Source organism: Mus musculus, chromosome 12 (assembly GCF_000001635.26).
Source record: "Mus musculus strain C57BL/6J chromosome 12, GRCm38.p6 C57BL/6J".
NCBI classification, from domain to species: domain Eukaryota; kingdom Metazoa; phylum Chordata; class Mammalia; order Rodentia; family Muridae; genus Mus; species Mus musculus.
In genome coordinates, this window is record NC_000078.6 from 4,713,040 (window position 1) to 4,739,554 (window position 26,515).

At 43.8% G+C, this 26,515-nt stretch overlaps 2 protein-coding genes across 7 annotated transcripts in view; one reads left to right on the forward strand and one right to left on the reverse strand.

Moving 5' to 3' along the window:
- Itsn2 (intersectin 2) overlaps window positions 1-913 on the forward strand; it is a 121,310-nt gene extending 120,397 nt beyond the window's left edge. For all 6 annotated transcript variants that reach the window (XM_006515024.4, NM_001198968.2, NM_011365.4 and 3 more), the window contains one exon: window positions 1-913. In XM_006515024.4, coding sequence (XP_006515087.1) covers window positions 1-158 — 158 coding nt within the window. In that variant the 3' untranslated portion in view covers window positions 159-913.
- Window positions 766-25,400, reverse strand: Fam228a (family with sequence similarity 228, member A). Its single transcript, NM_029107.3, has 8 exons — window positions 25,170-25,400; window positions 24,640-24,746; window positions 21,929-21,997; window positions 19,702-19,890; window positions 18,386-18,467; window positions 18,101-18,266; window positions 5,538-5,679; window positions 766-2,668 (listed from the first exon to the last, which is right to left on the reverse strand). The coding sequence occupies exons 2-8, from the start codon at window positions 24,730-24,732 to the stop codon at window positions 2,510-2,512; spliced, it is 900 nt and encodes a 299-aa protein (NP_083383.1). The 5' UTR covers window positions 24,733-24,746; window positions 25,170-25,400; the 3' UTR covers window positions 766-2,509.
- Between the last annotated feature and the right edge of the window lie 1,115 nt (window positions 25,401-26,515).

A 26,515-nucleotide genomic window follows, 5' to 3' on the forward strand; every position in this document is an offset into this window, starting at 1 on the left:
ACTTCTTGGGTCGTACTGAAGTTCCAGTGGCAAAAATCCGAACAGAACAGGAAAGCAAAGGCCCCACCACCCGCCGACTACTACTGCACGAAGTCCCCACTGGAGAAGTCTGGGTCCGCTTTGACCTGCAACTTTTTGAACAAAAAACTCTCCTTTGAGGGCCTGGGGAAGCCAGAACCAGGGGAGCTGCCCACAAGGCTGGGTCTAAAGACAGATTTTGCTCTCCCAGGACAGAGGAGCATCACATGGCTTCATCCATCAAACAGCCACACTCGCTGGGCCTGTATTTTATTGCACACTAAATTGCTAGCAATCTATGCAAACATGATCTTTTAAACAAACGCCACAGCACAGTGCCTTGTACTAGTGTTAACCTGTTCAGCTGTGTTAGATGCCAGGGTTTCCATTTTCAGGGCTATAAAAGTATTATGTGGAAATGAGGCATCAGACCACCGGACGTTACCACTTGGCAAATCTGTCCACTGTGGAGTTGGTGATGTTGGAACCATTCCACACTATGTGACCTCTGCTGGGTCACACACTCAGGAGGTGAAGGGCTGAGATGAAATGCTGCAGCCTTGGGGCTTGTGCAGCCTGATACTGAAATAGCATCCACTTGTGCACTGAATAAATAGAAACTTGATCGTTTTATTCTGACTAGATATTATCATTCTCTGCTAAGACAATATAGTTTGAAATATTATAGTTTGAATATAAGGAGGAAAGCTTGATGTACTTTAAATATACTGTGAACTCTAATAATGTGGGGATATTTTTCAACTTTAATTTTCTTAAGTATAAATTATTTATGTAAATTCTTTGTTTTGCATATTTCATAGAACATGCATCTTTAAGCTTTATCATTGCCAACAATGTACAGAAAGAGAATAAAAGTATAAGTTTATGAATGTAATCCTTTCAAAGCTTGACTCTCTATGTGGAAGGCTTTTTAACAGTTACTTTCAGAAGTTGCTTATAATGAAACCAGAAGGATGGGGTGAGGTGGGGCCAAGAGATCTGCCTGACCCTTCTACTCGCTTGCCCAGGGCTTTGTAGGCATCTCTGTCAGGTTTCTGGGGCTTGATTTCACTGGTGGCTTTTGTGGGTGGGTGAAGTGCATAGGAGCTATGCTTGGCCTGTCTGAACCAAAGGGGTGACCCACAGGAAGGATGAAGGGCAAAGGTCGGGACTCTCTGCACATCTGTTGCTCTGCACCTCCAGGGTCTCGATCACATCCTGTCTCCTGTCCTGTCAGAGCCATAGCCATACTGCTGACCTGGCCTGTCAATACTAAAATACAACTTTTTAAAATATTTAACTAATTTTTGAACACAAAATCCTCATCCTTTGAAAGGATCACTTGGACTGCTAGGGCAACATCTTTTTCCAAGCAGCTCAGAGAGTACCTCAGGCCTCTTCCATTCTCCCCATTTTTATTTAAATATAATCACTGGCCTACTCACTTGAGAACACAGTTCAGCGTATTCAGATTGATTTTAAAGACTCATCCCTTACTGACTCCAGATACTGACCCCAGCACCACTGGTTACAACAGAAAAGAGACTTTACCCAAAACTGAAACAACCAGCATCATGCTTATCTACAGGGTTCTTTGAAGAACCAGGCACAGCCTGTTGAGCAAGCCTGCTCGGCTTTCCTGAGTTTGGGGAGCATGTTATGCTGGTGCTGAATCCAGATGCAGCTGAAGTCAGGGAGAGTTGCTGCAGACAGCCCTGTGTGTAGCATGACATGGCAATACAGCAAGTTTAAAGCTCTGGGGTCCCTCATAACTATAGCCACACACCAATCCTACTCTTCCCTGTAGGGACTTTAATCCTCACTGGGGCAAGTGTGACTAGTATTGTGTCCCTGTCACTCAACAATCAGGATACCTTGGCCAGATTTAGGACACAGGAGCCCTAAGGATCTGAGTGAGATGACTTTGCTAACCAGAGAGGGTACAGCCAGTAACTCCAGTTGTCCTCTTCACCCAGTGACCCAGATCTGCCTCTGAGGAGGTCAAGTTCTCTTCCCCACTGAAATGTGAGTCCAGCTTTCTAGAGGATATGAGGAGACTCCTGATATCAGGAAGCAGATAGTCCGCATACAACTACAAGTCTCCCTTTGGTGAGGAGTTCCTGTAGCCCCTTCAGTGCCCACAGAGGCAACACAGATTTGTTCCCACTGCCACGCCTGAGTATCTGAGGAGAGTGCGCCCTGGCACAGGAGCAGGACTGAGCTGGAATAGAGCCTAATACCTTTGAGCTGGGAACTGCCCCCAAGCCAGGCACAGAGCCCTTCTGAGCACCAAATACTGGGAGGTAATAAAGCTGGCTTGCTGTTAAATGTTTCAATGAAACAAAAACACCACACAGACGTCCTAGATCACAGCCAGAACTTAAAAATCTAGCTGCTGTTATTTGGATATTTCTTGCTATAGCTTCCTACCTAGAGAAAAGCTGCACCGTCAGTATTTGCAGTTGCATGCAAGAGGTGGAGGGGTGAAGCTCTATGGCCACTGGAGGCCTGACCTGGCTGCCTGATGCAGGGACACCAGATGCTCCCCCAGGATCTCGGCTGTCATCACTCTTCTTCCCACCAGTGATGGCCTCGGCACACTATCTGCTGCCGCCCAGGAGCGTGGTCTCTGTGGTCCGGTCCCTACAACCTGTTCACAGAAGGCAGGAACGATGTGTCAGTTAAGCAGGCCCCCACGAGAGGAAGGCCCCTGCAGGCCTTTCCTCACACCTAGCCCTCCTACCTTTCAGACGGGTTCCTAGCCTACTTGCCTTGCCTTTGGTCACTTCTGCAGTTCACAGATAAGCCTTTCCACTGCTTCGGCTCCACCTACCTTTCTGGTATGGCAGAGGCGACTAGCTGTTCCCAAAGCAATCCCCTCCATTGGGTTGAGACCCTCTAGGGGCTGCCTTCCTCAGCACCTTGCACCCTACATTTAGAGACAGTCATATGACTGGGTCCTAAGAGAAAAGAACTTAACTGCCTTCCATCCTGTCCCACATAAAAACATTAGCAGGGATGAGTCCTCAGAAGCCAGGTACTGACGATGGCATAGACCCCAAGGTCCCAAAGGGGGAAAGTCTGCCAACCTGCAGATCTACTCACTACTGTCTATGAACAGAAAATACACTTGCATTTAAACACTCTCTCGGGCTGGAGAGAGTGCTCTTCCAGAGGTCCTGAGTTCAATTCCCAGCAACCATCTGCAATGGGATCTGATGCCCTCTTCTGTACATGCAGATAGAGCAGCCATACATAACATAAACAGATCTTTTAAAACATATTAAAAAAGAAAAAAGAAACCACTTTCCCGTTTTTCAAATCTTACAGTGGCATCATGGAGCCTCTTCCACCATGACAGTAGAATCCACATTAGGACCCGAGACACGTGCTTCTACACAGCAAAGGAGAGAGTGAAGAGAGTTGGGGACACACAGACAGTAGGCTGTGTAAAAGTGAACTCCCATCCCAGCAGGCCTGTCCAGCTTGTAGCTCATGGACCACAATGATTGAGGATCACAGGAGCAAGGCCCAACACAAAAACGAAAGACTTAAGCATTAGGAGGTCTTTTCTGCTACTTATGTGTAACATGATAACACAGTTGTTGAGTGTGAGCTCTGTAGTTAACAATTGCCTGTCTCAATATCTCAAGATTAGATCTGCCTGAAGGAAAAATTTGTTTCTAAAGAGACTGAGACTATCACAACTGAGTATAAATTGGGTCACAAAACATTTGATTACCTGCTGAGAACAGAGATTTGTGTGCTCAGCCCTACACAGGGCACCATTCTCAATGCCCCATTAACTACCACCAAGGCTCAGAGGACACTGAGGAAGAAGGGGTAGAATCTAAGAGCCAGGAGAAGTGTCATAGCTCTAGAGAGGCAGAAACAGGTGAGTCGTCGTGAGTTTGAGGCCAGCCTCATCTACATAGGGAGTTCCAGGACAGCCAGGGCTACATCTCTCTGTCTCTGTCTCTGTGTCTCTCTGTGTGTGTATATATATATAGTGTGTGTGTGTGTGTGTGTGATAATGGAGAGGAGAACTATGAACTTAGCATGGATGTTGCCTTAATGAACTCTCAGCAGCTATAATACTTAGTCAATCCAGCAAGAATTCTGGCATAGATGGTGGGGTAGAGGTGATCACATGACCCCCCTGCATTACTGAGGAGCTATTGTCAGTTTACAGCTGCCAAGGAAGAGAATCCTTTTCTTTGCTTTAATGTGCTAACAGTGGTAGGTTCCCTACATGTTGTGGATGGCCCCACAACCGTATGCATGTGGGCAGCACTAACTGCACTTAGCGGGTTATCAAAAGAGAAGTATAAGATATCATGAATTTGAGAAGGGGCTGTGTTGAGAGTGATTTGGGGGAGTTGGGAGAAATATGGGGTAGATGTGATGTTTCATTGTACATGTGTATGAAATTCTCAAGAATAAAGAAACTTAAGGCAACCATTTCTGAGTTTCAAGCTAGAGAGGAACCGCCCTGGCTCTCAGTGCGTGGCAGAGGTGAAAGCAGCAGCCTGCAGAAGGGGCGGTGCCTGCAGAAGGGGCGGTGCCTGTGTGCTCTGTGCTGCAGTCCCGAGGGCTCTAAGCCGCAGGCAGCAGAGGACGAGAAGGGGAGAGAAAGAAGCCAAGAGCCTGAGCAATTGTTAGCCCTGTATGCAAAATCTGTGCAGAAAAATTCCTTTGTAAAATCTGTAGGAGCTCCCTGTGCCTCCATCCCTTCTCATACACTTCATTTTTTAAATTTCCTATTATAATTGAATTAAGAACAATTTTTGTTGCTGCTGGCGGTAGTGTTTTGAGATAGGGTCTTGCTATGTGTCCAGGCTGGCTCAAATTCTTCTTCATTTTAAAAAATGTTATATGTATGGGTGTTTTGCCTGCATGTGTGTCTGTGTACTATACACATGCAGTATGCAGAGAGGCCAGAAGAAGGCATCAGATCTCCTGGAACTGGAAGGTTGTTAGTCCCTGTGCGGGTGCTGGGAATCAGCCTGGGTCCTCAAAAAGAACAGCCAATTCGTCTCTCCAGATGCTGGTCTAGAAGTTTTTATCCTCCTGCCAGGATCACACATGTGCACCCTCATGCGGGGCTGAGGACAAACTGTTTGGTTGGTTTTCACTGTCCTGAGTATGGAACGGTAGGAAAATGTCAGAGGACGAATGGTGGGGAGGGAGGAGAGCTGAAGTTACTGGTGAACCAGCTCTGCCAGCCGTCATGGCCCTCACCTGTAAAGAGATCTGCACTTGTGAGACTCAGGGACCCACATAGGCTGCGTTTCTGGGTCTCTTCTCTGCTCAGAGAGAGGATCTGAGCTCCCCGGCTCCCCACCATCTCACAGCACAGTGAGTGCTCCCTGCTACCTCTACCTTTTCACTTCACACTTTGTCTGCTGTCTCTTCTGTGAGGGACGGCTCTGCCAGGCTCCACACTGGCACTGGTGCTCCCTGCACAGTGGGTATTGCAAACCTCGCCCAACCAGCCCCACTCCCAGAGCTCAGCTTACCAGACCCTTCTTTTCAGCCTCTTTGATATCCTGGCTGAGCCTTGAGGCTCTGAACTGCCTTTCAAAAACAAGCTGGCTTCGACTGACAGTCTTCTCTTCCTTAGGCAGATGAGACTTTAATGTAAAGACAGGTTTTTCAGAACTGAGAAAAGAGGGGGGGAAAATCTCAACTCAATTCTACCATTCAAACGTTATTCGATGAATATGCTATTCATTTTGTGAAAAGAAAGGTCTGGCTAGACATCGCTGGTGCCTGGCCATCTGCTCTGCTAAGGATAATGTTCCCTAACGGTTCACATGGGAATGCTGTGGACCTTAAGGATGAGGTTAGAGTAGAGTTGCTGAAGTCTGAGGGTGAAGGGACTGTGGAACTCTGTTCTCTTCCTTCCCCTTTCTCCCTGTTTCCTGAGCAGTCTAACCCTACAGAAACTCCTGCTGCACTGTGCTGCCCTATCAGAGGCCCAAAGCAATTGAAGCTACTTGATTTCAAACTTTATCCTTCCAAACTGTCAAGTGCCACAGGTGAGTCACGCCTTTCTCCAGCTGAGGAGGCGCATCAATCCTGAGACCACGCTTGAACAGAGATGCCACCAGGCAGCCTGTAGGTCCTTAGACCAGGAAGCTAGGGAGAATGCACAATTCACCGGCAGCACATACACAAAGCAGAGAACAGAAACTAAGCCGTTTGTTAAGGAGAAGCGACAGTAAGAAGCAAGGTCTCTGGAGGAGAGGACAGGGGCCGCGGTCCTCAAGCTGCTGGGCTTTCTCGATGATTAGATAAGGGGCCTTCTCCACTTTTTCACTTGAGACAGATTCTGCTTTTTGCAATCCACTGCTCCTGGTTAGTCTAGTGAATCACTCTCAAGTTCTTTCCTTTGTTAAACGAGGCACCCTCCAGAAGATTTGTCCTCTCAGAGAGACGCGGCCTATCCCTACTGAGGAGATAACCCTTCTCTTTCCCACCCCCTTATCTATCTCATAAGAATTTGTTCATTGTCCTCTAGCCACTGAAAACATCAAGATAAACAGGACACAGCCCTGCTGGTGTGGGTTGCCCTGCTGCTGTTTGTATTTGATGTTAATTCCACTTCCTCAAGAGGAGCTGCCCCAGGAGTAGATCATGCCCTCAGGTGACATCACTGACCCTTCCCCCCATTCTGACCGGTCACATTAAGGCTAGGGCCTATGATCGGGCAGTGGAGGGGAAAGGTGGGACAGGGAGTCTCAGAGAACAGAGGAAGAGGAGGAGGAAAGAAGATAGAACAGAATCACATGGCCTGGACAAAACACAAACGAGGGATCTCGTAGCTGGGGAATAAATCAATATAGTGATAGATCTGCCTGATCTAGACGTATAGCTTATAAATATAATAATTAGATTATATGTTCTTTATACGGGCTTATTAGGGTAAGAAATTACCACAACACCCAACTCTCTAGGTCGGCTTGTTGAGGGGCGGTACTGTAGAGGAATTTCCCTTAATTATCTGATTGGCTGAGAAAGATGAAAAATAGCCAATCACTGGGCAGAAAATGAGGAGGCGGGTTTTCCCGGGCAAGACAAGAAGAGCCGAGGAGGAGTTTGAGGAGTCTGCAAAGACAGAAGGGGAGAGCTGGAAGGAAGATGGGGCAGAAGCGCATGGCCTGGAGAAACTGCAAGTAGCAGGGATTTCATAGATGGGAAGGAAAGTGGTGTAGAGGCATATCTGCCCAATATGGATGTGCAGTTTATAAATATACTACTGAGTTGCATTTTCCTTGCTTGGGAGTACTGAGGTTGGAGATTTACCGAAACAAAATGGCGTCGATTAGAACTCAACTAATCTGAGATAAAAGATCACTGCCCCTCCCCCTCCCCCCTAATACAAGGCTGGGGCAGCCATCTAGGCTGCAGCAGTGTGTAGATTGAAAGCTGACTGGGTCTGAGGGGCCTACAGAGAACTGCAGAGAGGCTCTCTCCCCAAGCCCCAGGTAGACAGCTGCCACCAGGGGCAGCACTGCATCCTGGAACTGGACTTGGGCAGACACAGTGAACTGATTGGGGCATCTACACCCGCCTGAGAGAGCCTTTCTGTGTTTGCTTCCCCGTATCCCCGGCATCTACAAAGGACATGGACAGCCAGACTCTGAATTGAACACAGAGGGAGACAAAGGTACAAAGGGCTCTGGATGAGGTAATAAGCATCATACATCGATAGTTACAGATAAGAAACACAGTAAATACCTTTTGGGCTTTAAGGGATGATATTCTAAATGGTTTGACAGGGATGGATTTAAAGGAAATAGACACCTTGTCATTTATTGAACTATTTATCCTCTTGATCTACTATGTCTTCTCAAAGGACAGGGACCTAGATAAAAAGATTACAGGGAACACTAGAACTAAAGGTTCTGGATTTTATAGGTCAAGATAAGCAACAGAAAGAAGAAAATAAAGGTTGGCCACAGGAGCTGGAAGAGACACTAGAAAAAAGGATTCAACAATTCACACATCAAATTGAACAGCAAGGAGACAGAGATAAAATTTGGAAGCAAAGTCTAGAGGATAATTTACTAAATCAACATAAGGCAGATGCCACCATATCAGAATTACAACATAAAGAGAAGCTAAGATTGTGGAAGGAGGGCCTAGAACAGAAGATACAGGTAATTATAGAGCAAAATGAACAACAGAAAGAAAAATTTAAGACTTGGCAACCTGGCCTAGAGGAAACACTAGAGTTGAAGACACAGGAAATTATAGATCAGAATAAGAGACAGATAGATGAAAATGTTCTAGCTAGAAAAGATGCTAGAACAAAGGACAACAGCTCACAGATCAGACTGAGCAGCAGAGAGAAAATAATGAGAATTGGAAGCAAGACTTGGAGAATAACCTTTTAAAATTAATCAATCAAAAATAAAATGGATAACAAAATAAAGAAAAAATTAAAATGTGGAGGCAGAACCTTGAGCAAAGAATACAGGAACTCAAAGAATGGGAGGAGCGGCAAAAAGAGAGATATGAAGCATGGACACAAACCTTAAGGGGAGAATTTTAAAATCTCAGTTAAGGAAAATTCTCAGAGAGAAGATAAAATTAGAGAAAACCAACAAACGGTTATTAGAAAACAAACTTTAGCTTATCCGGTTAGTATACAACCAAGACTTCCAGATGATGATCATCCACAGGGTTATTAGGAATTCGAATGGCAACTCGTGGATGTGTTAGATGAGGAAATTTAAGGAAAGTGTCACTAATTTTGGAATGCATTCTCCATTTGTAAAACAAATTCTGACTTCTTGGTCTATTAAAAATAGAGTAATCCCCCAAGACTGGAAGGATATTGCAAAAGCAATACTAGAACCTGCATCATTTACAATCGTTTGCATGGTGGGGAGAAGAGGCGAGGAGGATAACATGAAATAGATCCAGGAGTAGAGAGATTTCCGAAGATCAGCTGTTTGGTGAAGGCTGCTTTGCTGAGGTGCAGGCTGTATCTGATGAAGAAACTCTGGCATTGTGTCGGTTGTCAGCCTTAAAGGCCTGGGACAAAGTTGCAGAATCAGGGAAAAGACTTGAACCATTTACTCAAGTCATGCAAGGTCCACAAGAAACCTTCCCTGACTTTTCACAAAGGCTAACATCAGCTGTGGAAAAGAGTTTATCAGATTCAGCAGCAAGAAAGGCAAGAATCGAGTCTTTAGCCTTTGAAAATGTGAATGCTGAATGCAAGGAAGTAATCAGACCACTGAGGGCAGAGTCAGCATCAATAGATGAGTAGATTAGACATACAGCTGATGTTAGACCTTGCTCGCCTGGATGACAGTAATAAGAGAAGCTGCCACTAGAGAACTAGAGATGACCCAAGATTCCCAATGCTTTAATTGTGGTGGGTGAGGTAACCTCAGAAATAACTGCGGGGAAAACAAAGTCATCCCAAAAGGGGGCCATGCCTGCTGGAATATGTCAGAGATGTGGCAGAGGCCAACATCTGGCAAGGGAATGTAGAGCAACAACAGACAAATGGGGCAACACACCCTACCAAAAAAAACCAAAAACCCTCCCAGGGGGGCTACTTTCAGGCCCCAATAGCAGCACAAAGAATTCTCTTCCTCAGAACAATTAAACATCACTGCTTCAGAGACATACATTTTGAGACTAGATAACAAGGGTGAGGCAAGTCTTATAGACAACTCAAAAAAAACTTAAAAGGAAGCCAAAAACAAATATTTTGGCAAACTTCTATAGAGGATCAGAGGCCAAAACTAAGAATACTAGTAAACAATATTGACATTGAAGGAATGGTTGACACTGACACAGATGTGACCATTATCTCTCTAAAATCTTGGCCTTCAAGTTGGCCACTTCAAGACATAGACATCCAATTTTAAGGAGTTGGGATTTTATCCCAAACAAAGCAAAGCACCAGATGGCTTAGATGTACAGGACCTGAAGGTCAGGTAGGAAAATTAAGGCCATACAAGGCTGATATAGCCATTAACATATGGGGAAAAGAACTATTACAGCAGTGGAAAACACAAATTAATATCCCCTCAGATTCAGTGTTTGGCCACAAAACTGGTCAAGATCCTAATAAAAAAATTAAATTAATTATGGAACATTATCAAAGGCAGTTACAGATTGTCCAGGCTGTCCATAAACAAGATACAGTAGAGCCAAACAATTTAGCTCTACCCCTAGGAGCCACTGCTGCCAATACACCAACAGCCTTACCACTAAGGAGGTTGACTGACCAACCAATTTGGATTGGTTGGTGATCTATGACAAAAGAAAAACTACAGGCATTAGAACAGCTAGTCCAGGAGAAGCTGGAGGCTCAGCATATAGAGGAGTCTACCAGCCCTTGGAGTTCTCTAGTATTTGTCATTTTAAAACAAAACAAAACAAACAAACAAACAAACAAAAAACTGGCAAAGGAGGATGTTGACAGATCTCAGAGCAATTAAAAAGATTATTCAGCCAATGGGTTCCTTGAAGCCGGGAATCCCATTGCCTTCCTTGTTGCCTAAGGGATGGCCTATCATAGTGATTGATCTAAAAGGCTGTTTTTTCCACAATTCATGAACATGATAAGGAAAGGTTTGCTTTCTCAGTACCTAGTTTCAATAGAGGTCGCCCAATAAAAAGATATCATTGGAAAGTCCTGCCACAAGGAATATTAAATAGCCCTATTTTGTGTCAGGTTTTGTATAACAGCCATTGGAGATAATTCACAATTTCACCAATCCATTATTTATCATTATATGGATGACATCCTATTGGCTGATCCAGATATAATATCCTGGGAAAAAAATGTTTAATGAAGTTAAAAAACAAACAAACAAACAAAACAAAAAACCCTGCCTTGCTGGGGATTGCAAATCGCCCCTGAGAAAATACAAAGAGGAGATTCTATTAATTGTGTATAATTGAGTATAGTATAGGTCTGCAAAAGGTTAGGCCACACAAGGTTCAAGTCAGAAGAAACCAATTAAGGACCCTTAATGATTTTCAGAAGCTACTGGGAAATACTAACTGGCTGTGGCCTGTGATTGGCTTGACCACTCAAGAGCTAAGCAATTTATATCAAGCCTTACAAGGTGATAAAGATTTAAATAGCCCCAGGAAATTGTCAGCTGAACCTGAGGAGTTAGCTCTGGTAGAAAGGAAATTGCAGGATACACATCTAGAGCTTATCAATCCACAGATGTCCTGCATCTTAGTCATCTTACCTTCTACTCATTCCCCTATAGGAATTATCATGCAGAGGAAGATTATATCTTAGAATGGATATTTTTAGCACATAAACAGAGTAAGAAACTAAAAACCTGCACTGAGAAGGTCTCTGAATTGATACTAAAAGGAAAAATGAGACTTCAACAAATAGTCAGAACGGATCCAGCTGAAATTGTGGTACCTTTTATTAATGCAGAGATGGCCTCGTTATGGGCACAAGATGAACACTGGCAAAGAGCATGCAGTAATTTCTTGGGAGAGAATAACAACAAATAAAAAGAACTAACTGGATTCTCCCTTGTATAATAAAGGGAACTCCAATATCTGGGGCCCCTACATTTTACAATGATGCCAGTAAGTCAGGAAAGGCAGGATATAAATCAGAAGATGTAAGTAAGGTGGCTGAGAGTCCCTATAAGTCAGTTTAAAAATCTGAATTATATGCAATACTCATGGTGTTGTCAGATTTTCAAGAGTCTCTTAATAGAGTAACTGGCTCTCAACATGCAGAAAGGGTTGTGTTACACATAGAGACTGCTGAACTTATTCAAGATGATTCTGAATTGACTTCACTATTTATTCAGCTACAACAAATGATCAGAAATAGGAATTATTCACTATATATAACACACATACGGGTCTGCCAGGCCCTCTGGCACAAGGTAATAATAAAATTGACCATCTATTGATAGGAAGTGTACAGAGTTTGGTAAACTTAAGTATGTGCCACATGCTATTCAGGATTTTCAGTTGCCTTAGCATCAGAAAAGGCTGATTTTGTAATTACACATTTGTTAGAAGTTATGGCCATTATGGGAACACCCCTATGAATTAAAATGGGCAACAGTCCGGTGTATAGCTCTAATAAAATAAAGAACTTTTTTACATATTATAAACACGTTACAGGCATATTACACAATCCTACAGGGCAAACGAATGTGGAGAAATCTAATCAAACTCTAAAGGAGATGCTTAACAGGCAAAAGGGGGCAGCAACCCCCCCCAGATAGATTACATAGCACTTTATTAACCTTAATTTTATTTTATTTTTTTTCTTTTTTGGTTTTTTGAGACAGGGTTTCTCTGTATAGCCCTGGCTGTCCTGGAACTCACTTTGTAGACCAGGCTGACCTCGAACTCAGAGATCCACCTGCCTCTGCCTCTCGAGTGCTGGGATTAAAGGTGTGCGCCACCACACCCGGCTTTAACCTTAAATTTTTAAAATGCTAATGAAAAAAAAAAACACTACAGCTGCTGGAAGACATTGGATTGTAGGAAAAAAACTACTGAACTAAACCAGCCTGTTTATATTAAGGATACTCTGACATCAGTGTGGAAAATGGGAAATGTGTTACACTGGGGAAGGGGCTATGCCTATGTCTCCACAGGAAAAGAAAAGCTATGGGTTCCTTCCAAGTTGATAAAAATCAGACATGATAAAGGGAGACTAAAACAATCAGCAAAATAGGTGATGTGTATGTGGTGATGTATATGTCTCTGTCTATGGAGACAGCTCTGGAACTGGCTGAGACTAATATTTCTTTACACAGCCAATAACACTTATCAGGTACAAAATTCTCATGACTTGTTATTACATGCCATCCTTTAAGATAGCAAGTATAGAAATGTATATTGCAGTCTGATTATGTGATCAAACTAACCTGAAAAAAGGCAGTCCTCTTTATTGACCTTCAATAACAAATCTGTTCACCTTGTATGTTCCATATGAATGTCTTTACAGAACTAAATGTTGCTTGTGAGTTTTGTGTACTGCAGGATGAAAGAAGAAAAAGACAGCTCTGACGAGATTCGTATTCTGGGATACTGAGATTCCCACAATCTTTCCAGACCTTCCATTCCCTCCTGGTTTGATTTTACCTCAACTACATCGAAGCTGCTTCATTTAAAGACTTACTTCCAGAACTTTTTCAGAATAACTAGCTCACCTATCCAGCCGTTCAGACTGTCATAGTCAAGGTGTCAGCTAAGCAATGAACTTTCTCAGCATAGAGTGACTTGAAGGCAAATGATACTGGCTAGCTCTCCTTTGACAAAGCCAAATTTCCTATTCCTGAACTTTGCCCCAGTTCAGCCAGAGTCAGACAAAAGAAGATCGATGTCCCAGTCTCTTATGTTGTGAGGGATGGTTCTGGTTATGTTATGCATTGTAGATATATTGCCATTTTAAGGAATACTTTACAAATGTAGCTTTGAACAGTGAGGGAACTAGAGAGCTTAAACTCAGGGACTTCTACCTTCCCTTTCCTCATTTCTGTCCTTCCTTTTCAGGTTAGGGAGGGAGGGTGGAAGAGGAAAGGGGGGATATAGTAAAATTGTAGAAGTTAGAGAAATAGACAAATAGGGATAGGTTATCAAATTTACTCTTGAACAAAACATTGCATAGGTATATCTTACATTAGTAGACACCCTTACAATTGTTACAAAGTTAAAGTTCTAGTTTCTGACAGTGGTACAGAAATTATTTTTTGATCTATTGTGATAAAGATTTAAGGTTTTCATTGGTATAAATTTCTTCTATTGATTCAGAGTGTTAAGAATACAAAGCTTAGACCTAATCCTTCTATAGCTACTATTACAAAAATTTTAAATGTTTAAGCAATACGAGTTAAGGGCCAGATGGCAAACTCCTGGTTCTGAGTTAATTAAAAGGGTGTTTTCAAGATATTTCAATGAGAGAGGGCTTAACAGTTCAGATATACTTTCCATAGATTTCAAAAACGTCAGAGATCCACAGAATTTGACATTTAATGTTATCTGATCATTTGATGCTGAGACATACCTGCTCCTGACAGCACCCCCTTTCTTCAGTTCAAAGATACTGAGCATCTCCACCTCCAGGCAAGGTTGTTTATCATGCCAAGGCAGCAACTGGACAGAAATTGCCTATTTCTTCTACAGACCTATACTGTCCATGAAAGGACACAAGATACAGGATAATTGACAGCTTAGTTCTGCCAAGACAGAATAAGATAGTCCTTTATGATTCCTGTTTCACAAGGTCTGTCGGTTGATCCTGGGCCAGAAGGCCATAGATTAATGCTCCAACATGTTGCAGACTGTCCAGGTGATCAGCTGTCCCTATAAATTAAGTTTTGGAAGCTATGTTTTGTGCTCCTTATAGTTTCAGGTAATATTTAAGTCATTCTTGGATTTCTGACGCCATTGAAGACTGGGTGTCATTTCATAGCCAACCCAAGCTGTTTAAGCATTGAGAGAGATGACAGATTTGGGAGGATGGTGTTCAGATGGTGTACGATCAAAAACCAGGGCATAAGTCAGGTGTAGAATGAAGCCTTTTTAAGTTAGATGGATGGCAGAGTGTCTCATGGGGAAATTCTGTAATTGTTAGTGTTTAAATAAAAATGGTCTTAACCAGCAGATGCTGGTGAGGATGTGGAGAAAGAGGAACACTCCTCCACTGTTGGTGGGATTGCAAGCTGGTGCAACCACTCTGAAATCAGTCTGGAGGTTCCTCAGAAAACTGGACATAGTACTACTGGTAGATCCAGCAATACCTCTCCTGGGCATATACCTAGATGTCCCAACTGGTAATAAGGACACATGCTCCACTATGTTCATAGCAGCCTTATTTGTAATAGCCAGAAGCTGGAAAAAACCCAGATGTCCCTCAACAGAGGAATGGATACAGAAAATGTGGTACATTTACACAATGGAGTACTACTCAGCTATGAAATTCTTAGGCAAATGGATGTATCTGGAGGCTATCATCCTGAGTGAGGTAAGCCAATCACAAAAGAACACATATGATATGCACTCACTGATAAGTGGATATTAGCCCAGAAACTTAGAATACCCAAGATAAAATTTGCAAAACACATGAAACTCAAGAAGAAGGAAGACCAAAATGTGGATACTTCATTCCTCCTTAGAATAGGGAACAAAACACCTATGGAAGGAGTTACAGAGACAAAATTTGGAGCTGAGCCGGAAGGATGGACCATCCAGAGACTGCCCCACCCGGGGATCCATCCCATAATTAACCACCAAACCCAGACACTATTGCATATGCCAGCAAGATTTTGCTGACAGGACCCTGTCCCTTGTGAGGCTATTCCAGTGCCTGGCAAATACAGAAGTGGATGCTCACAGTCATTTATTGGATGGAACACAGGGCTCCCAATGGAGGAACTAGAAAAAGTACCCAAGGAGCTGAAGGGGTCTGCAACCCTATAGGTGGAACAACAATATGAACTAACCAGTACCCCCCAGAGCTCATGTCTCTAGCTGCATATGTAGCATATGTAGTCAGCCATCATTGGGAAGAGAGGACCATTGGTCTAGCAAACTTTATATGATCCAGTTCAGGGGAACTCCAGGGCCAAGAAGCAGGAGTGGGTGGGTTGGGGAGCAGGGCGGTGGGGGAGGGTATAGGGGACTTTTGGGATAGCATTTAAAATGTAAATGAAGAAAATATCTAATAAAAAATTGTTAAAAAAACAAAAAAAAAAAGCCGGGCGTGGTGGCGCACGCCTTTAATCCCAGCACTTGGGAGGCAGAGGCAGGAGGATTTCTGAGTTCGAGGCCAGCCTGGTCTACAAAGTGAGTTTCAGGACAGCCAAGGCTCAGAGAAACCCTGTCTCGAAAAAAACAAACAAAAAAAAAACAAAAAAAAAACCAAACAAAAAAGGTCTTAATGGTGAAAGAAACCGAGTAGAGCGCAGTGCACATCACCGGGGATGAGATGAAACCGGGAAAGAGAAGCAAATGGTAGCTGCCTGTGACCCAGCACTGGAGAAGCAGAGCTGGGTGGAGATTATGAGGCCAGGCGATGCTGGGATGCAAAATCCTGCCCGCCTCAGAGCCGAGGGGAAAGAGACACATGTGCAGAGTGTGTCTACTGCAGCCACCAGCAAGAACCAGACATCTCCTGGACCGTCATGGCTGTGAAGTCACAGAGCAGTGCCAGAGAGAGAGGAGGGAGTTCTTTTATATTCAATTATTTACCTTTGAGATTACTCGTCTCTATATTTTGCCTTTATGTATCCCTGAGTACCACATGTCTGCAGTCCCCATGGCGGCCAGAAGAGAGCACTGTATCCCCTTATAGACAGTTGTGAGCTGTCACATGGGTGCTGAGATTTGAACCTGGGTCCTTTGGAAGAGCACCTTTCCCTTTCCCTTTTGAATTTATGAACCAAAGAAACTCACTCTTGACACTTACTTTGTGCCAGAGATCTTAATAAGACAAGGGAAAGAAATAAAAGGTAAAAGAAATGGAAAACAATAAAACTCTTCATATTTAACATAATATGTTCTAGATAGAAAAACCCAGAAGGCTATAAATATTTTTGTTTTTTCTGAAATATAAATAAAATATTAAAAATAAAAACATAGGTATATATATATATATATATATATATATATATATATATATATATATAAAACTTTATTGCAGGGTTTTTTTTAAGCAATATTTCTGCCTCTATCCATACAGCCTTACCTCCCTAACAATGAGAATTGTCTCTAAATACTACTACTACTCTGGACAAAATCAATCCTAACAAAGTTTCTCAATACAAAGCATTTTCTGGTCCCAAATACCAAGTACCACGTGAGCATGGGAAATCATGTGTGTGGTGCTGTGGACAGTTAGCGGTGTTCTGATTTTGTTATTATTACACATACTTTCATATTCTGGCTAGATATAGAGAAATAAAAATGATTTGTAAATTGACTTTGTACTTGATAAGCTTTTCTAAACTTTATTTTAATATTTTAGTTAATTGAGAATCTCATACATGTATATATGCAGTGCACTTTAATCCCTCACCTCTCACGCCTCCCTTAGCTCCTCCTAGATTCATTCCCCATCTCTCAGCCCTCAGCCACCGAGGCCGACTTGTGCTGCCCATAGACTTGTGAGGGGGCCATCCACTGGAGCATACCTTCAAGGGCCACACCCTCAACACAAATTCCTAAAAGTTATTTCCCTTTCCTAAAAGTTATCTACCATCACCTGCCCCTCCCTCCAATTCTTTTATCCTTAATATTTTATTTATAATTTAGAAGAGCCAGGGCTGCACAGAGAAATCCTGTCTCAAAAACCAAAGCGATTATTTATAGCCTTCTGAGTTTTTCTATATAGAGCATCATATTCTCTGATAGATATGAAGGGTTTTGTTTACTGTTTGCCATCTCTTTTGCCTTTTATTTCTTTCCCTTTTCTTAGTAATTAAGACCTTTGGCGAGGGGTTGGAGAGATGGCTCAGCAGTTAAGAACACTGACTGCTCTTCCAAAGGTCCTGAGTTCAATTCCCAGCAACCACATGGTGGCTCACAGCCATCTGTAACACGATCTGATGCCCTCTTCTGGTGTGTCTGAAGACAGCTACAGTGTACTCATATACATAAAATAAATAAATAAATCTTTTTTAAAAATCTCTGGCACAAAGCTGAAGTGTCAAGAGTGAGTTTTTTTGTTTTTTTTTGTTGTTGTTGTTGTTGTTTTTTTTTTTTTTTTTTTTTTTGGTTCATAAACTCACAGGGACCTTATTGCAAATTAAGTAAGTTCGTTTCTGTCTCCCTAAACTGTGCTAACTGGGGAGGGGTGACTAGATTTTTAATTATATTAATTTTCTACATTTAGTGAAACCATTATGACTGTTACTACTATTAATGTGAAAATTCACAGTGGTTTTCAAAAATTACTTTGTTATAAACACCTAAAAATATATTGACTCTATCACTGGGGTTCAGTGGCCACCAGCAGTTGACCACACCCCTTCTCCATGCTGCTCCCTTCTTATTCTCTTTCTGGATACTTCCTAGAGCTCGCCCCACCCCTCCCTGCTGGCTGCCTTACCTGGCTCCCTTGTACCTGTTCCTGCCACCAGGCTTACTCTGCATAAGCCGAGCAGAGGCTCTCTGCCTCTCTCTGGGACTGGAGCAATGGGGCCTGAGCGAGAACGGGGTGAAGGAGAGACCCTTCTCAGTTTCTTTGGCTTCTTTTTGTGTGTCATGTGTTTTTCCTATAGGAAGACACAAGAGCAAAATCAAACTCTTTAAAAACAAGTCTGGGGCTCTTGGGGTGGAACTATCTGACACTTAGCTGTGTCTTCAATGCAGCCTCTGGTTGGTTGCAAAGCACCTCTGCCATGTTGGTAACTGGTCCCTTTTGCTTCTCTGAACTCTTGCTGTTTTTGAAACAGACACGATGAAGACACTTTAGTCTACAGGGAAAAAAAAAGAGAGAGAGACTCTGTGGGGTCCCCATTACAGTTTACAGTGAGCAGTTTAAATCTGGACCTAAGTACAGGAGCGTGGCCTTACTCCACCAAACTCCACCAAAGCTGCCAACTTAGGAATGATGTTAGCACACAGCACATGGGTGAGCCTGTCTCCAGTGGGGATGCTTCATTGAGTGTGAATGCTGATAAGAGAAAGGAGGCAGGCCCATGCACATGAAGAGACCTCCTCTTTGTACTTTTACTAAATCACTACATCCATCAATGTTTGCTCAGCCATTCCATGCCACGCCACAGCCAAGCTCCGCCCTCATGGGTTTCTCAGTGCAGAACAGACATGTCCCCCAGCGGCAGCCTGGTCATGAGAGGCTAGGCTCATCCCTTTAGGAGCACAGACAGTGTTCCTAACCAGTCCTGGGAGGAGAAGGACTCCTTGGAATACCACCCACTGCTCTTAAAATGACAAGAGGAGCAGGGTTAAAGAACATGAGAGTTTCGGGCTGTGGGAGGCAGAGGAGCCATTAAAAGGGACTGTCCTCCCCTATATAAGCCTGAGGAAGGGGGCTTCACTTGCTCTTCTCCACTCCTGAAAGATCACACACTTTCAAGACACTTAGATTACACCTGGAGTTCCAGCTCTTAAGGTATTTAGGAATAAATATCCAATGTACATTTTCTGAAGTTTTGTTTATAAATATACTTGATGCTTCTCAATGTCTCTGACACTCTGTCTACACTCTTCTGTATTTCTTATAAATTCCAAGAAGCACAGTTAAATTTGTTAGTGCAAACGAGGACATAAATTCCTGACCTCAAAGTGAAAAGCAACTTTAAAATCAGATGCTGGAAATGCTGTAGTTGTGTAAAGCCACAACAAAGAGAACTGTCTGTCCCTAAGCTTAGCATGACTGGCTCTGCGTGGCCACACAGTCCCCTTCTCCCACTCACTGCCGCAGAGAAGCAGACACTCTTCTGGCCCTGCTCAGAACTGGGACTTGCCGTTGACCCCAGCCTGGGAAGCAGTACTGGAGACTTTGTGCTTCCTGATCAAAGGAGCAGGAGACAGAGTTCCAGACCGTTACCTCCCCTTTCTACCTCCAATGTGGACCTAGTGCCTGGAGCTGTGGGAGCATCAGGCACACAGTAAGACAGTAGAAAAAAACAACAGGAGAGGAAGACCAAGCAGATCATAGTTAAGTAAGGGAAATGATAAACATACCGGTTTATTTGTTTGCTTTAAGCAGTGTTCATATTTCACTTGATTTTTTCCAGGTCTCCTATATGAAGTTATTTTATCTGTAATTCTCTGCTGAAGAGGCTGCACCACATTTTCAACCCATTTCTTATGTAACATCTCTTTTCTTCTTTCCTTAAAAACAGCCAGATGCTGTAAATATGTATCCAATCTCTAACAAAGTAATATAAAAAGACAAATTACAAACATTTTCACGTATTATCATTTTATTAGTGAGGGAGGAAATACCCATTCCTAGGCTCTGCTATCCATGCTGCCTACTCCTTACGCCAAGTAACTGGAATGCAGAATAAACTTCAGAAAGAGAACACAGGACAGGAAGAAAATATGGAAAATTCCAAATCTCTCTGCATCTTCAGATTAAACTTGTTATCCAACTCATAAACCAAATTTAGCTTTTCCTAACTCACTCACCAAAGTCTTATTTCTTTCTAAAATTTTCTATATGTTACCCAGTCACGCATTCCATATCTAGGATTCACTGTCACAGCTCAGCCTGAATGGGAAGAGCAATTCCAACCAGCAATCTAGCAAGGTGCAACACTTGCCTTCATACACTCTCTGCTGCTTTTGATACTCAAATGAGAACTTATGGGCAAGTGACTAGTTACTGCCTAGCCCACTGCTCTCTTAAGGTGTACTGAATAAACTATTTTGAGAAAGAGAGAATATAAATTATGAATCACAATAAAAAATGCCAAGGAATTGTTATAATACCAAATTTCAATCTTTCAGATAAAAACTCCTTTAAAGCTTGTTAATCTCATAGAGATTATTAGTTACTTAACTGGTCATTACTCTTAAATACTAATTAATCGCTGGTGGTTTTATATAGCCCAATACAAAATGGGAAAGCAGGGGGAAGAGGCAAGTTTTGATAGAGAATTTGTTCTGTTTAGTGTAAGACAAAGACAGGGAACAGTTACAACAGTCACTCAGACTCCTCAAGAGCAAGCAGGTCCATACGAGATGGGGACATTTCAGTGATCCTGCAAGGAGGTAACAGATTTTCAGTGCTCCGCAGCTTAAAGGGGGGAGCCAGAGGCACCTCATTCTGCCTGCAAGGGAGTCTCTGGCAGAATATTACAGCCTAAATGTTAAATGTCCCCCAGAACTCAAGTGCTGGTTTGTGTTTCCAGCTGGTGGGGCTACTGGGGTGGGGTGGAAACTTTAGGTGGCAGGGCTGGCAGATGGAAGGTAGGTTGTGGAGAGCATGCCTTTGAAGAAGACACCGAGACTCTGGCCCCTTCTTTCCTTTCGTTTTGCTTCCTGGACACCCAGAGGTGTGCACCTCTGCCTCTGCCTCTGCCTCTGCCTCTCTGCCTCTCTGCCTCTGCCTGCGCCTCTGCCTGTGCCTCTGCCTCTGCCTGCGCCTCTGCCTCTGCCTCTGCCTCTGCCTCTGCCTCTGCCTCTGCCTCTGCCTCTGCCTCTGCCTCTGCCTCTGCCTCTGCCTCTGCCTCTGCCTCTCTGCCTCTGCCCCCCTCTGCCTCTGCCCCTCTGCCCCCCTCTGCCTCTGCCCCTCTCTGCCTCTGCCCCTCTCTGCCTCTCTCTGCCTCTCTCTGCCTCTCTCTGCCACCTCTGCCACCTCTGCCGCCTCTGCCTCTGCCTCTGCCTCTCCTGCCTCTGCCTCTGCCTCTCCTGCCTCTGCCTCTGCCTCTGCCTCTCCTGCCTCTGCCTCTCCTGCCTCTGCCTCTGCCCCTCTGCCTCTGCCTCTCTCCCTCTGCCCCTCTGCCCCTCTGCCCCTCTGCCCCTCTGCCCCCTCTGCCTCTCTGTGCCTCTGCCTCTCTGTGCCTCTGCCTCTCTGCGCCTCTGCCTCTCTGTGCCTCTGCCTCTCTGCCTCTGCCTCTCTGCCCCTCTCTGCCCCTCTTTGGCCCTCTCTGCGCCCCTCTGCCCCCCTCTGCCCCCCCTGCCCGCCTCTGCGCCTCTGCCTCTGCGCCTCTGCCTCTGCCTGCCATGCTGCTCTGCTCTATACAGACTCTCAGAGATGGATGCCTTGGCTGTGAGAGGCCCTGAGTCTCTGAGACAAACACATCTTCGCTGCTCTAAGCTTTGTCATCTTCCCAGCAGAGCGTGGCAGAGGCGGCTGTTGGTCATGCTGCCCAGCATAGCGCCTACCACTCAGAACACACTCAGAACACACTCAGAGCACACTCAGAGCACACTCAGAACACAGTGCACAGCCAGAGCTTACCTTCACAACATAGTTTTCTCTAAATAATACTGCATGCACAGCTTCATCGATGTCTTCTCGAGCTAATAACTAGAAACAAAATTGAATGGTAGGTCAAAAATTCTGAAGGACCAATCAGAATGACAAATCCCAGGGCAATATCCCAATATCGCTAGTACAAATCCAATGCCTGTATCTCAAAACATAGTTTAACCTGCTACTGTGGAAAGGTTCAAATACTATTCCCCATGAACCCATAACCTAGTTTTAATAAGTTGCAACTCACTCTCACTTCATATACACCTACTCATTTTCTGCCCTCCACCTAGACTATTTTGAAACACATTCCTTGACATTTTATCATTAAATTGTATTTTGTTAATATTCCAAGAAGTGGGGCTGAAGAGATGGCTCACAGCTGCACCTGTGTCCCAGCCGCGCCCGTGTCCCAGCTGCCTGCAACCCAGCTCCACGGAATCCAATACCTCTGGCCTCTGGAGGCCCCTGCACTACAGTGCACATTCAGCACATAATTCAAAATAAAACTAAAAATCCCAAGAAGGTTACTAATCATTTTTATATAAAATGAGCTCTCTTTTCAATAAGAGCCCCTTGAAGATTTGCCTTCTGCTAGGTCTCTTCATACAACAAAACCTCAACGGTTGGGGATGTGCTTCAGCTGGTGGAATGCTTGCCTGGGAGACATGAAGCCTTTTAGAAGGCTCTTAGTTCAATCCCTAAAATGACACAAAATAGGTATGGTGGTGTTAGAGGCCAGCCTGGGTTACATGAGACCCTGTCTCAAAAAACTAACAGCGAAACTCAGAAAACTCAAGTCGGTGAAACTGGCCTGCGCCTCTGAGCTGGGCAGGGGCTTCCTGTGTTCATTGTGAGTGTGAGACCAGCAATGCACCAAACCCTCACTATGGTGCTTCTCAACAGCATTGCTGTGAACGGCTCAGCAGCCTTTCTCCTGAAATGACTGAAGAGGAACAACGCAAACACTGTTGCCTAAAATAACGACCCCTCGTGAAAACTCTTAGAATTTCTTAGAATTTTGTTATTCAGTTGTGGCTCATCCTTCTGGTCTACCACACTGGATGCATCAAGACCAACTAAATCCTAACCTCAGGCACCACATCTGTAGATAGGAGATGTCTCAAAAGGAGAGTTGCATTTTTCCACCCGTAACGTAAGCTCACATGAAATCCAAAGTGCTATCTGATCAGCTCATCAGATCTTCTCCAATGTAAGTTCTAGGATATGTACAATTTTACTTTAAAGCCTGGTCAGAATTATCTTAAAATACAATGAAAAAAGTATGTAAGACAAAATGTTCCCCTGATACTATACAGTAAACACAGAATAATCACTATTTAGAGAAGTAGACATACACGTTGGTAGGTATCACTGGTATACTTATCACATATTTTAGACTTCTTAGTAAGATTATTAGTAAATGAACAAAGATACACTCTTGCTCAACAACTTTTTATGAAAAAGAAGTTAGCTAGGTAGGATGGCACATACCTTTACTCCTGCCACTTTGGAGGCAGAGCCAGGAAGGATCTCCAAAAGTTCCAGGCTAGCCTAGTATACATAGCAAATTCCAGACCAGCCAGGTCTACTATAAATAATAATAGTGATAATGAGGAGGAGGAGGAGAAGGAAAAGGAGGAGGAGGCCATAAGAGGCGGTCAAGATGGGTTAACCAGTAAAGATGCTTGCCACCATTCCTGACCCCTGGGTTCAATCCCTGGGACACTCATGGTCGGAGAAAACCCACTCCTGAAAATTGTCCTCTGACTTCCTGACCCTGTGTGTTTGCCTTCTGTATACACACACACAGAGAAATATAACTTAATTTGTAAAAAGAGATCTAGATTGTCTGTCATTGATAAGCCATTCTTTGAACTTTTTTCAGAAAATATAGACATGTTAATGATTCATAGCCGCCTCAATGAAATCCCCTGTTCACAAATGCAAAAATATTAAACTCGTATTTCACAATTCTTATTGTCACTATGGCAAAGGGGACAAGAAAAATTCTCAAGAGCCTTCCTTACAATGAGGCAAACCATAAAATCCTAAAACTAAAGCTTTATGAACAAATCCTTATCAGACATGGAATGGCAAGCTCTGGGCTGTCACATTTACCTACCTAGGTTACCTACCTGGCAGCCATCCTGTCCTTCAGAATGGCTTTTGGTCAAATGTGTACCCAGGCATTTCCACTCACTGGATCCTTCTACATACCTAATCTAGGTCATAAAATACTAGAAATATACACGTAATTGACGCCAAATTGGTCCTAAACTCAAGGAATTTTGTGTCCCATTGAAAGATGCCTCAAAAAGAAAATCAAGGGCTGGAGAGATGGCTCAGTGACTGCTCTTCCAGAGGTCCTGAGTTCAATTCCCAGCAATCACATGGTGGCTCACAACCATCTGTAATGGGGTCCGATGTCCTCTTCTGTTGTGTCTGAAGACAGCTACAATGTACAACATACAGCTACAGTATATATAAGATATATAAATAGTTCTTTTAAAAACATAAAAAAGAAAGAAAAGAAAATCAAGAGGCCTTGAAGTACTTTCACCCGAGAAACCCCATATCAATCTTGACAGTGTATCCACAATAGGAACTATCACTTGGCTCCAGGTAAAATTAGCTTGCTTCTTATGAAAAAGGCAGGCAGGCAGGAGAAAGAAAAAAATGCTGTGTTATGTTACCTCCATTAAAGAAACAGACTCCGGCTCTGGCCATTCCTTTAGTTTCTCCACACTGAAATGTTCATCACACTTGGAAGTTTTTGTGTCAGCCATAAGTAGTAGAATCCCTGAGCAAGAAAAACTGAGGAGACTTAGTGTGTCAATGTGGAAAAAGCATGGCCTTAGAGACTTCGAACTAGGTTTAGACATCCTCCTTTCTTGTGTCCTAGAGCCCCCTCCCTCGCTGTCCTGGGACAGAAGGAGATAGCATTACTGGTTGCATAGCCCAAGGCTGAGGGTGATGGGTGATGTCTCTCATCAGGGAGAGGTGGCTGCCTCGGGGCTGCAGGCCTCCCGTCAGAAGGATGTTCCTGGGTTGTTGAGTGGGTAAGGGAGACTACCTTAGGCCTCAGATGGAAGCTCCTGCACTGGAGATCCCACAGGCCTCCCCTCAGATGGCTAATCCTGCACTGCTGACTGGTTACTTCAGGCCCACAGGACACAGGCTCCCCTCCCAACAGATGGACGCTCCCGTGCGGGTCACTGATCACCTCAGGCCCACAAGCCACGCTGTTCGCTGGTCACCGCAGGACACAGGCTCCCCTCCCAACAAATGGACGCTCCCGTGCGGGTCACTGGTCACCTCAGACCCACAGGCCTCCCAGGTTGCCTCGGGGCTGGCCTACTCTCCAGTGGCTGGTTGCTGCCCTGGGCACACTGCGCACTACCTCAGCCAGTTCCGGTGGGTGGTACCTCAGCCTCAGTCAGTAAGTGTAGGAAGCAAGGCCACGCGGTCTAGCTGGCCTGCGACACCAACGTCCCTGGAAAGGAGAATGGCGTATCCACAGGAAACTAGAACACTTTCTTTAAACTTAGCCTCTCTCCTTGCCTTTCAGAGGCGTTTCCCCTCAATTTGTAGGAGTGTGGGATGTCAGAGTCCCTGGTTGAAGTTTATTAGTAGTTACTGATATTAAAAATAACTTTAAAATTGTAAATAAAAATGTATTTAATGTAAGTTGTGATAGCAAATCGTAACACCTGACAAATATTAAATATGGAATATATATATATATATATATATATATATATATATATATATATATACACACATACATACATACATACATACATATACAATGTAACAGTATGACATTCTGTGTGGTAGTTGTCCACAACCTTTTTTTTTTCCACTGAGAATAATTTTTTTAATTAGGTATTTTCCTCATTTACATTTCCAGTGCTATCCCAAAAGTCCCCCATACCCACACCCCCACTCCCCTACCCACTCACTCCCCCTTTTTGGCCCTGGCGTTCCCCTGTACTAGGGCATATAAAGTTTGCAAGTCCAATGGGCCTCTCTTTCCAGTGATGGCTGACTAGGCCATCTTTTGATACATATGCAGCTAGAGACAAGAGCTCCGGGGTACTGGTTAGTTCATATTGTTGTTCCACCTATAGGGTTGCAGTTCCCTTTAGTTCCTTGGGTGCTTTCTCTAGCTCCTCCATTGGGGGCCCTGTGATCCATTCAATAGCTGACTGTCCACAACCTTTCATATTTCATCTTAAGCCTATGTACTCAGAGGCTGGCCTGCAACTTGGAATCCTGCATCAGCCTCCAGGGGGTTGGAGGGGTTACAGTCATATACAACCAGGAAGAGGCTCTTTCAAAGGAACTATTTGTGAAGTATTTGGAATTGCTATTCCCATCCAAGGACAGGGAAAGAAAAAGGAGGCTACTGTCTACCATCTGGAAAGACAATCTTTGGAAACATATCTAAGAGCTGCTTCTACATTTTGTTGTGGTTGAGAACTGTGTAGCAATAGGTAAAGCAAGACAGACCATGTTTTCATTATTGAAACTGAATGCAGGTTTCTTAAACAATTATCTCCATTTGTA

Coding starts and splice junctions, on each gene's coding strand:
- Fam228a (NM_029107.3), bottom strand. CDS start 24,732: ATGGCTGACACAAAAACTTCCAAGTGTGATGAACATTTCAGTGTGGAG. Junction 19,891..21,928: donor GAGAAAACTATGTTGTGAAG/GTAAGCTCTGGC, acceptor TTACTTTGTTAG/AGATTGGATACATATTTACA. Junction 2,669..5,537: donor AGGCTGAAAAGAAGGGTCTG/GTAAGCTGAGCT, acceptor TTCTGTGAACAG/GTTGTAGGGACCGGACCACA.